The sequence below is a fragment of the Heliangelus exortis genome, chromosome 2 (genome assembly GCF_036169615.1).
Source record: "Heliangelus exortis chromosome 2, bHelExo1.hap1, whole genome shotgun sequence".
Classification (NCBI taxonomy): domain Eukaryota; kingdom Metazoa; phylum Chordata; class Aves; order Apodiformes; family Trochilidae; genus Heliangelus; species Heliangelus exortis.
The window spans coordinates 69,363,393-69,375,600 of NC_092423.1; the positions used below are offsets into that span (position 1 = coordinate 69,363,393).

The 12,208-nt window shown below is 47.4% G+C and overlaps 1 protein-coding gene across 1 annotated transcript in view; it reads left to right on the forward strand.

Annotated features, from left to right (window-relative positions):
- The first annotated feature begins 6,978 nt into the window (after window positions 1–6,978).
- Window positions 6,979–12,208, forward strand: part of BCL2 (BCL2 apoptosis regulator) — a 97,563-nt gene continuing 92,333 nt past the window's right edge. Inside the window, exon 1 of the mRNA XM_071736601.1 lies at window positions 6,979–9,354. Within this exon, the coding sequence (XP_071592702.1) occupies window positions 8,764–9,354 (591 nt within the window). The 5' untranslated portion in view covers window positions 6,979–8,763. The remainder of the gene's footprint in view (window positions 9,355–12,208) is intronic.

Genomic DNA, 12,208 nt, shown 5'->3' on the forward strand with positions numbered 1-12,208 from the left:
GACATCCTTAATTGTCAGCCAAATCAAAGATAGCTTAGATGGCATATACTTTCCTCAATCTGTGTTTAAAAGCTGTGACACTTATGCTCATCTTAGAATGTTGAGAGAATCAGAAGTTTTGAAGCAGAAGAGGGCCATGTTTCAACTGGAGCTGCTGATTTTTCCCTTTCCATGAAAGTAGCAAGCCAAAGTAGATTGCTCTTCATTCCTTCTTGTAATTGGATTTCAGCTACAATGGTCTAAATGATCTGGTAACTCCATTTGTTTGTTTGTTTGTTTGTTTTCAGGGAGGGTGGGGAGGGAGCAGCCAGTACCAAGTTTGACCTTAAAACCTCTTGAAGTAATTTCCTCTCTCATGGCAGGAGAGAATCTCACAAGAGCCAGAGACCTTTAAATGAGATTCCTGTCTTGCCCCACACCTCCCATCCTCTTTCTCTTCTTTCAACCTGGATGCACTAAACTGGTGAAAAATAAGACCTTGTTAATGTACCATTGCTGGTGCTCTACAGGGAGGGGGGAATAATGCTGTTAAGCTTTTGCAAAGACTTAGGCTGAAGGAAGTGGAAGATGCTAATACTTTTTTTTTCTTTAAGCCCCAGACACATAAATAATCTGATGAAGGGGGCTGGGGGAGGGGGGAGGGGGGGGGGGGAAGCATTTCTTAAAGCCAATTGGGAAAATCTACTTTTTGCAGAAACCCTGATGAAGGAGTAATAATAGCAAACCTTCTCTGTGGTAGAATACTTCCAGGCCTGGAAATTTATTTTCTAAATAGAAAACAAGTGTGTTTTCAGCCTGGAAACAAACATTTAATTTTAAACATTCTAACTATGAAGGTGGTTATGTAGGAGTGTTTCTAGAGCAATGTAAATAAACACAAGAGGTGAAAGCAAAATACACATGATTAACACTAAATCATGGAATCTTTCGGGTTAGAAAAGACCCTTGGGATCATAGAGTCCAACCAAAATCCCTACTCTACAAAGTTCTCCCCTAAACCATATCCCCCAACACCACATCTAAACAACCCTTAAACCCACCCAGGGATGGTGACACAACCACCTCCCTGGGCAGCCTATTCCAGTGTCTGACCATTCTTTCTGTGAATTTTTTTTTCCTAATGTCCAGTCTGAACCTGCTCTGTTTCAGCTTGAAGCCATTCCCTGTGGTTTTATCACTAATTACCTGTAAGAAGGGACCAGCATCAGCTTCTCTACAATGTCCTTTCAGGTTGTTACAGAGAGCGATGGGGTCTCCCCTCAGCCTCCTCTTCCTTGAAATAAACAGTCCCAGCTCCAATTATTTTCCAGGCCCTAATTATTTTTTTTTTTTTTTCATTTGTGAAGATTTTAATTGTGACATTTACTGGAAAACAAATGAAGAAAGCATGGAGCACACCTTCTTTGTAAATAATTCCAGATTGTTAAGTTTCAGGAAAGGTAAGGAAAGCTTTAGGAAAAACACATAAAAAGTCGATACTTTTTTAGTCATGACAGTGCTACCAAGCACTGAGAATGAACTTGGTTAGCTAATATAAGGTGTTAAATCTGTGAAGATACCAGCTGTAAATATTGTGTGTAAAAATAAGTTGATAAACAATTTTTAAATGTTCTACATAGCTGTAACATAAATGTTCTTGCAACTGCAAGCTAACAGATTCCTTAAAGAAAGTAGTTAAAATTATGTATGTTGATCTTTATTTCAAAGCACTTACTCAAAAATGTTTTCTCCCCTTTTTTACTTCGGGAAATATTAGCAGATGTAATAAAAGCTTATGGGCCAGAGATAAATGTTTCTATTTTTCCAGCAGACTCTTCCCATTTACCATTCCTCCATGCTGAAACTGTCTCCTTGGATCTTGTTTCAAGTGGAGAGTTGATCTCCAATTACTTTTTCCACATTAGAAAGATGGAAGAAAGGGCACAGGTGGCATTGCCCGAATCACAAGAATATAAGTCAGTTGCAAAAGGGGGTGAGACTGTACAGACAAGACCCAGTTGCCACATAGTGAAGCAGAGATGCCAAAGAGAAAGATTTCCAGAGCTGGATGCAGTTGTTTTGCCTCCTTCCAATCCAAATTGTGGGGCTTCTGTATCTTGACAAGAAGTGAAGATGGCTGAGGGATGAGGACAGTAAAAGGGATCTGAAAGTCAGGAGCTATTTGCTGTGTGGGACCCTAAGGATGTTACCCGAGTATCTGATCCAGCTGCCTTCCCCAGTGAGCACCATGAAGCTTCATGAAAGGAGCCATAATTGCAGGTTAAATGTGCTTTAAGTGTTTTATAGTAGCCTTTGCTGCTCTGCAAGCAGTTCCAGCCAAAAAAAGAATCCACTCTGCACCTGTAGCATTTGCAGCCTTGGCAGGATGAAAGACAATCTCCCATTTCAGGAATTCACTCTGAAGAAGAGAGGAAGTCTGTTCAAGTTAACCTGCTACCATCCTGGTTAAAAATGAGGAAAATATGCATCCAGGCTTCGTGGGTGCTACTTTTCCATATATATTTTACAAGCAAAAAACTTATTTAAAGCATTGTATACAGTAGATGCCAGCCACTGCCTCAAAAGCAATGTTGGGTGACATGTCAGAGAGGGAACATAGTGTGGTGCAGTTGATATCAGAGAATTACATACAGGTGTGCAGGTCTCTAGAAACCACAGTTTTTGAGGCATTTGATGCAGTGTGGCAAAGACACCATAGGTAAGTGGGTATCATGGCCTCATGGACAGTCTACTGCATGATTTTGTAGGGATTATTCCTACCAACTCCCTTTATCAAGGTTTCAATGCAGAAAGAAGCTCAAAAGATCATGCAATCCATGGTTAGTTTTAGACAGGGCAAGCTAGAAAGCTCCTGCAGGCACAAAGTGTAGCAGAGCATACACTCTGTCATGGAAAGGAGCAGCTCTGAATGCCTGGGACAGAGGGAAGCACAACCATGGGTGGCACAGACAAAATGCCTCACTGGATAGAGGGCCAAGAAGCATTTACAGGGCTGCTGTATTTACAGCATTTACAGAGCCATGAGGAGCAGTTGACTAAGTTGCTTATAAAGTCCCCATACTCTCAGGGGACTCTTTCCATACAACCAGTATTTAAGCTGTGCTAGAGCATCGTAGGGTGAAAGACCTGCTTAGTGGTCAATTGTATTCACCTATATGACTCTAAATACTGCTTTTGGGTTACTCAAATTTAGGTTCATTGGTGGTGGTTTGGGTTGGCTGGTGGTGTTGAATTTTTCTAGGACAGAAAATCTCTGCATACTTTCAGCAAAAAAATGTGACGATGTCCTTGTTCACTTTGCTTTCACACGGTGCAAATGTTCATTGCACTCATTCCATGACTGCTCAGGGAGGGCTCTAAACAATCACTTGCTTCTCTCCAACTTGCCAGCTCATGAGCCAAGGAAAAAACGTGTAGGCAAGCCAGCAAGAACCAGGGTTGCTGTTGAAATCCTGTTGATGGTAGTAAAAAGGTACAGGGAAAAGGTTTCTAGTGTCAGATTGGTGGGAAGTTTGGTGTTGCCAGGTATAGCAAACTTTTCTAGATCATTTGTTAATAACGGCTGTACTGATGTACATCAGGCATCTGGGAAGCTATCAAAGGAACAGCAGCTTTTGCAGGATCCTGCCTGTTTGGTCAGTTGCCCAAGCATGGTTGAGAAAGCCATCTCAAGATAATAATCCATCCTTTACACTGCCAGATCTGACCAATGCTTGTCATCAATGCTCCTGCCTTTCTAATTGTCAAAGGAACTTTTTTTCATGTGAGCTTCTGCTTGTATTCCTCATGATATTCTATCTACTTCTTTATACAGCAATTACTCTTACTAGTCTGATAATTTCAGTGGGCCAGCTCAGATAAAGGTAAATGTGCACACAGATCATATCTTGAGTAATCAGCATGTTAGTCAGCTACCTGCAAGCACTGTAATAATTTTTTATATGACTTTGTCCTCATTCCATATTCTTTGACAAAATCCAAGCCTCTCTTGCTGGTTTCTTCTATCTGCCCCCAAGAACATGTTGTCCTTTTTCTGGATGTCATTTTAACTACTGTTTTATCCCACTGAGCTTAAACAAACAAGCAAGGTAACAAGTACTGTGATGCAAACTTGTGGCATTTAAATAGATGCTCATCCTCCACTTTGGTACCTTTATAATTGTTTTAAGCTGCCACTCTCTTTAGTTACAGCCATAAATGCAGGTCAGATGCAATGAATTTGACACATTAAGTTAAGAGCAAGAAAGACTGCTTAAGTGTACATAATTTTGTTTTGCTTTTTTTACAGAGTCCAAATTTGTCATTTTTCAAGGCAGAGTTTTTGTTTCCCATGACTCATCCTTAACGCCCTCACTTAAAGCAAACAGTCCCTAGGATTTTTGCTTGTGTTTGAGGGTTTTTTTGGTTGTTTTCTTTTTGTTGGTGGTGGTTTTTGGTACAGTCTCAGCTGTGTTTGGTACTAGCCAGCTTCCTTGTGAACCATGACCACTATTTTTAAAAGGCTGGGATCTATCACTCCTGTAGCAAAGTGCTGAATGGAATATGGAGCTGGTGGGAAAGGGGCATCATTACCAACTCCATTCCAAACAGAGTATGTCATAAAGTTTTGATGTAATCATTTCTACCAGAAAGTTATCAGTTCTGAAACTGTTTTACTCATTACATGCACTTGGCACATTCTCTTTGTTTAATTGGTCTTATTTCCATTTCTGCATGAAAAGTACATTTAAATACCCTTAGCAAAGTCATATTTTCAATTTCTCTCCATTTCTGCATTAAAAGTACATTTAAATACCCTTAGCAAAGTCAGTGATATTTTCAATTTCTCCTTACAACAGCCCATTGATTTTATACACATCTTCGTTTTCTGCATCAGTCCCACACTGGCTTTAAAACTGATCCTGCTGTGACATTGTTGTCCAGCTTACCCGGGGAGTTTTTCTGTGTTACTTAAGATCTGTGTCTGATGCATTTTCAGTTGTGGGACCAGCTACATTAGATTCAGTCACTAGCACAATGACAGACTGAATCAGCGGCCTGGTTATGGCTGATCTGATTTTCTGTATCACTTTTCCCATTTAAACCATAGCATGTTACTTGGAAATGTCAGGTTACGTTCTGTATTCAAAGGAGGGCTTTTTTCTTCTTTCTCTTCTGCTGCAACCATGTAAAGGCATTGATGGTACTTGGTTGACAGGTCCCTTGTCCACGTCTCTGCAATGAGATGCAATCCCTCAGCTCGTCCCCATCACTTTACTTTCTGAAGTCTTTTAAGAGAAAGAGGTGTGTTATTTTTAGCCATTCCGTGAGTTACACGCATGCCCTGGTGGGGTAGAGCGTCATCCATCTCCTTTTGACGTCATTTCATCTGCTGCCCCGCAACCCGTGTCCCTCTCAACCCCCCAGAGCACAAACACCCCCGCCACCAGCTCCCATTTCCACACCAGAGGGCGGGAATGAATGCGAGCCGGAGGAGGGAGGGAGAGAGGGAGGGAGGGAGAGAGGGAGGGGGGGCACCGCTTGACTGCCCCAATTCCCGGAGGCGCATGAGGATGGCGAGCCCCTCGCTCCCGGGAAAGGGCGACGGGTGGGATGGGGGATGTGGGGGAATGTGGGGAGTGGTCCCGGATGCCTCGGTCGCGTCGCCGCGCCCGGGGCGAGCAGCGGCCGCTGGGTGGCAACCGCAGCCCGCCGGGACGGCGCTTGCCGGCCCCCGCTCAGCTCCGCTCCGCTCCGCACCGCTCCGCCGGCTGCCCTCGGAGCCTCGACCAGCACCGCTCCGTGCGAGCTCTTGTGTGTGTTCGGCTCCCTGACGGCGAGGGGAGAGGAAGGGCAAGGAGAATCCTTCCCGTTGGGATGCCAGGACCTGCCCTTCTTTCAGGAGAGAGCAAAAGCTGCCAGGCTGTGAACCGCCCGTGATGGGTCACTGTGTGAAGGAAAGGTGACCCTGCAAATGGACACGTGAAGGAAGGGCAGCATTCATTCCCTGTGCCCCTTGTCAAAGCTGCTCACAGCTTAATTCATGCCTTCCCTTCCTTTTAGGGTAGTTTATGTATGAGATTATCATCCCTGCCACCTTCAATAGACCAAAAAAAAAAAAAAAAAAAAAAAAAAAAAAAAAAAAAGACAATTTACCAAGCTTCCCTTTTTCTCCCTCGTATTAAGCCTAGAAAGGTCCAGAGTATCTCCTGCTCCGGTTTCACTTGGCTTTGCCCTAGGTTGGCTCCCCGTTTCATTCGGGGTTGTCCCAGCATCACTCATCGCTGCCCTGATGTTGGGGTAGCAGGGGGCTGAGCCATCAGTGTTTCCCAGAGCTGTGTGTTTAACCTACTTCGAAGGTTAACTCTGCTTCTTTGGGCAAGCTCCTGATTCATCTAATCTCCAATCTGTTCGGTTCCTTCTATTCCATACAAAAAATGAAAAATAATAATTAAAAATCTTCAGGTCGGACGCAGAGACATATCGGAGTCCCGCTGCTGCAAAGTCCTAAAATCCAGCTCCCTTCCTGTCCCAAGGGCACGCCTGAACCCTCCCCCACCTCCCGCCCCCGGGCGGCGTGTGTGGAGCAGGTGTGCGGGACCCCGCATCGCCGGGTCGGAACACCCATAGTGCGGGACCGGGGGCCCGGCCTGTCTCCGGACCCCCAGGGGCTCCGCGATCGCTCACAGGGACTGCTGCCAAGGGCCCCTGTCTGCCTGTATCTGCTATATTAGTTTTAAAAAGGCGATTCGGGCTTTTTTTTCTTCTCTCCACACCCCCATTTGTTTTAGTATTATTACTTTTTTTTTTTTTTTTTTTTTTTTTTCCAATACATCCGCGCAGCTTCAGCAGCCTCACCCCTCCCGCACGGTGCGGAGCGGGCCGCGCTCTCCTGCGGAGGGCTGGCAGCCCGCAGCCACCTCCCCCGCTTGCCCCCCCGCCCGCTTCCTCCGCGCAGGCGGAGGCGGCGGCGGCGGCTCCAGCAGCACCCGCGGCCCGAGTGCCGTCCCTCCGCCCCGCTCCGCGCTGCGCCGCTCCGCTCCGCCCCGCCGCCACCGCCCCACCGCCGGCCCCAGGCCCGCGCCTCGATGGAGGGCGGGACCGGGCTGCGCGGGGCTGCTCGCCTCCTCTCGCCGCCTTTTTTTATTTTTTTTTTTTCCCTATTCCCCCTTAACCCCCCCATTTCCCCCTTTTCTTGAATGAAGCGTGAGGCGGAGCTCTAGGAAACCACCGCGCCCGGCTGCGCCGCGCGGGGCCGGGGCCGGAGCCTCCCCCTCAAGCTCCGCTCCTCCCCGCCTCTCCCCGCCCCCGCCGCCGCTGCCGCCGCCTCCGGGAGAGCTCCCCGCCCGCGCCCGCCGCCGCCGCCGCTCGGAGCCGCCGCCCGGAGCCGCCGCCGCCGCCGGCAGCAGCAGCGCGGAGCGCCCGGAGGAGCCGCCCGGAGCCGGCGGGGTGCGCGGGGCTGCGCGGGCGGGCGGGCGGGCTTGCGGGCAGCGGCGCCGCGGCCGCCGTCCCCATCGGCACCGGTCACAGCGCACACACGCCCCGTCCGCGCCCCTCCGCGGCAGCGCCGGGGGCTCCTCCTCCGCTGATACAAAGCTGCTCGGGAAATGGCATTTCTCCCCGGAGCCACAGTCAAAAGCAATTTTCCGTCTTTATTTTTATTATTGTTTTTACGCTCTTCCTTGTGAAAAAGAATCGATTACCTAAATACATTTTTTCAATATTTTTTTGTATTTTTTTTTTTTTTCCGCGTGTGCGTGCGTGTGTGTGCAAGCACCGGGCTCCTGCGATCGGTGTCTGAATGAAACTACGTAAATGCATTTGTCTGTACGTTGTTGCACTGGAGGGAAAAACGGAGCACTTCTGCGAGAGCTTGGATTCAAATGTGGTTCATCTGGTCTCCAGGATTTTCCGTCTCTTTGGGGTTGTTCGCCTTCCCGGGCTACGAGGCGGGATTTTCTGAGCTCTGACACATCTTTGGAGATGTCTGTTAAACAGGAGTCTGGGAGAAAGCATTTGAAATCGTAGGGATATTTTTTTTTTCGTCCCTTTCCCATCCCCTTGGTGACTTGAAGCATCAAAGCGGCCAGAACTCAACATTTCTGAAGACTTGCAATGCTTGGGTTTTGTTGTTGCTATTTTTTTTTTTAGAGGAAACTTGACAGAGGAACATATTTATAGTCCAAGTAAGTACTTTACAGAGGAAATTTAGTTTGTGTAACTTAACAAAAAAAAAAAAAAAAAAAAAAAAAAAAAGCAGTGTTGAGGTTTCTAGCTTAAAGTGCATTGGATTAACGTTCATCCAAGGCTGTGTAGCAAATTGTATTGAATTTCAGTTTTTACAGTGTCTGTTCATCCGCTTCTTCATGTCCATGGTAGCTCAGCACCTAGGGGAAAATGCACCTGATTCTGAATCAGTATAATATTTTTTAAGATGTATTTCAACAACGAGGAGGAAATGGTCCTAAAGTAAATTTATAATAAGTAATTAAATGTGCACCTGGAAGGAAAGTATTTACAGCATTTTAATCCCTATTTATACCGTGCATCTCAAACTGAGGAGGAAACACTGAGAAGACAAAAGTACCTCCAAGACCCAGAGAACTCCCCCACACCACCATGAATGAAACCGTGCCCGATACAGTAACTGGATTATAATATTTTTGTGTTACTAATTTTATTATCATTGGCTGCTTTACTTTTTTTTTTTTTTTTTTTTTTTTGGGTTCATCCTGCTCCTCTTCTTCCTCTCTCCCTTCCTGTTGCTGCTTCCTCTTGGGAATTATGGCTCACCCGGGGAGAAGGGGCTACGATAACCGGGAGATAGTGCTGAAGTACATCCACTATAAACTCTCCCAGAGGGGATACGACTGGGCTGCCGGCGAGGACAGGGCACCCCTGCCTCCATCTCTCTCTCCTCCTCCTGCTGCTGCGGTTGCTGCTGCTGCTGCTGCTGGGACTTCCTCTGATCACACTGGGCCGGTGTCTCCGCACCCCGAGCCCCCCGGCTCGGCTGCTGCTAGCCACGTGCCCCCGGCCGAGGGGCTGCACCCCGCACCCCAGGCCGTCCACCTCACCCTACGCCAGGCGGGGGACGAGTTCTCCCGCCGCTACCAGAGGGACTTTGCCCAAATGTCCGGCCAGCTGCACCTGACGCCCTTCACGGCCAGGGGCCGCTTCGTGGCGGTGGTGGAGGAGCTTTTCCGAGACGGGGTTAACTGGGGCAGGATCGTGGCCTTCTTTGAGTTTGGCGGCGTGATGTGCGTGGAGAGCGTCAACCGGGAGATGTTTCCCCTTGTGGACAGCATCGCTGCCTGGATGACCGAGTACCTGAACCGGCACCTGCACAACTGGATCCAGGACAACGGAGGCTGGGTACGTCCCCCTGTTCCTCGTTCCTTCTCCCGGCTTTGGCCTGTGGCCAGCGGAGCTCTGGGGTGGGCAGCGCCCAGGGGGTTGCTCTCGTGTTGGGGGAAGAAAAGTGTTTGCCTGGGGGTTGTCGGCACTAGCGTGTGCTGAAGCAGTGTAGGCCTCGTGCCAGTTGTCAAGGTTCACCTTATCTCAAGGTGTTATGGTGGAGCAGGTTGGGATGGGGTGAGCAGCTACAGCTTGGGAGCGAAAAAAATGAGTAGGGCGCCTTCTGGAAAAAGAGGTTGCCCCTCTCTTACTCCCATCCACCCTCTCCTGCTGGCAAGCTTTGGTCAAGGCAGGGTCCATCGGCAGGCTGGGACAGGCACGTCGTGGCAGGTCCCAGGCACAGGAGCAGCAGGGACCACGTGTGTGTGTGTGTGTGTGTGTCTGTGCAGGCATCCCTGCCCTTTTGGGGTGATGGGACAGTCAGGCACATGATGAGCACAGGATCTGTGTGCTACAGGTGATCAGGTGGCCATTGGTGCCCACTTTTACAGCTGTGGTGGTAGCAGGGTTTTACAGTATGGGATGTGTCTACTGTGAAAAATCTGTCTTTGTCTTGAGACAAAACAAAGGTTCCAGGAGCTGTGTCAGTGTGATTACTCTGGAAAAGGAGTATTTGTTGTGATCCGATGGGTGACTGTGTTTCTGGGGTAGAGATCACCTCTGTCTGGGGCTGGCTTCAGCATCATCCAGAAAGGGAAGATTTCCGCTTGTGGAAAATGGACAGCTTTCACACTGGAGGTCAATCATAAGCCTTTCCTTACTTTCCCCCGCTCTTTGAAAAATAGCCACATTGAAATTGGAAGTTCTCTCATCCCTTTTTTTTCCTGTATGAATTGGTATACTGTGAAAAAATGTGGTTACAGGCGCTCTCCTGCAAACCGAACCTGTTGTATATGTACAGCTTATGGTATTAATGCACTGGAGAGAGAAACAGTAAGAGTTATACCAAAGAAGAGCCTTTACATATGGGCTGAGAGCTGGCATAAGTCACCTAGAAATGGAGATCTGTGAGGTTGGAGACTGGCAATTTCAGGTCTGGCCTCCTGTGAAATGTCATCAGAGAGCTGACTCAGCTGCACAGCACACCTTTAAGAGGCGTGTACAGTATATATTTCCCAGTTAACAAGGTTTGCAAGCCCGGTGTTTGTTAAGCCTTGTTACATTGAATTCTCAGCACTGGATATCTTGCCAAGTCAGTGTTAAGCATAGTAACATGCCATCCACATTGCCTGTTTATGTTTAAAATCGAAGATGCTGCCTTCCCACAGCTGAATAAAGGGTATACATGTCTGGGGGTCCAGAAGACACCTACGTTCTGTTGTAAAGGAGAGACTAAGGCTTTGGGGCCCTTTTCTCAGCAGGAGTCAACCACTGTACACCTCCCAAAGGAGTGCTGTAGGTCCCTGGCTACAAGTCATGTTGGAGGCCAGATTGTTCCCTTGCTCTCCCCTGTTTCCACTAAGAAGAAAAAAAAAAATCAAGATTCATGGGGCCAGAAGGGGAAGCAATAAATGTGTGTGTGCACATGTTTGTGTGTGTCTGTGTATTTATGTGTATATATACGTATGCACATACAAATATGCATAGGTATACAGACACACATAAAATTACTCCAGCGGTTAATAGCTGGGACCACGCTTGGGAGTGGGAGACCTATCCCCTGATTCTCTGTTTTGTGGATCAGTACAGAAGGTTTGTCAGTGGTTTTGGTTTTTTTTCATTAAACAGGTAACTAGGGGTGAAAGGCATCTGCAGAGAGCTCAGGCTTTTGGAGACCTTGGCTGGCTAAAAGACAAGCAGCTAAAGGGTTAGGGATTTTGTGATTGCAGTTCTGGGCTGGGATGCCTGACTTGTGCGTAAGTCCCTCCTCAGGCTGGGAGCCCGCTCGCGGAGCTGGGGCCCTCGGTTTGCTCCAGAGCCAGTGAAGTCATTCTGTTGACTCCAGTGAGCTTTGGATCAAATCCTTAAGCGTGCTAGAGATGTATTGTCCTGTGGGTGTATTGTGTAAAGAGAAACATAAATAACGAATAAAACTGAGAATGTGAAAATACAGGTGTTACCGGGCGTGATTGGCCAGATGAGGCGAGTGCTGGAGCTGTTTCTTGATGGTTAGAAGTAACAAGAAGCTTGGATGGTAAACACTGACTGCCTTTAAAAGGAAAAGATGCTTTCTATCCATAGCCATGTAGTTGTTTATTGAGCTTTTCTATAAACAAAAGCTCGAGAGTTTCAATGCATGTGATGCCAGTTACTGCCGTCTGTTGTTTGTAATGTACACATGGAAGAAGATGTGCAAAATTTTACCCCAGGGTGGTTTTTGCCTGTCTGTCTGGTAAATGGCTGGTACTTTTCAGTCATGGGATTGTTACACACAGGAAAAACCTAGCTGGTTACAAAGAGCAGAAGACTAACATGAAGTTGCAAACGCATCTTTTAGGATCCTCTCTCCAGACAGAAGAAACCAAGGATGGCATGGGGCTGTGAATTTTTCCTTTTTTCTTCTTCTAGCTTCCAGGATCTGCCAGTGGAAAAGCATGCATCAATATATTCACACCGTCTTCAGCTTGGCATGTGTACCATACCCCATGTTCCAGCATTATTAAAAGCATCATAAATGGCTCTTCCCAAGTAGATGATCCCTTCATAGGTGGTGGTGCTTTGTGGGACCTCAGCACAGCTTCATGCAAAGTGTTGCTCTCATGCAGGTTCCTGCAACAAGGGACAGTGCCAGCTGTTGTAGCCTTCTCCTCCTTTATATTGTGGCTCCCTGGTGTGTTATGGAGTGGTGAGTTTATTAGAGGCTGTGTAATAG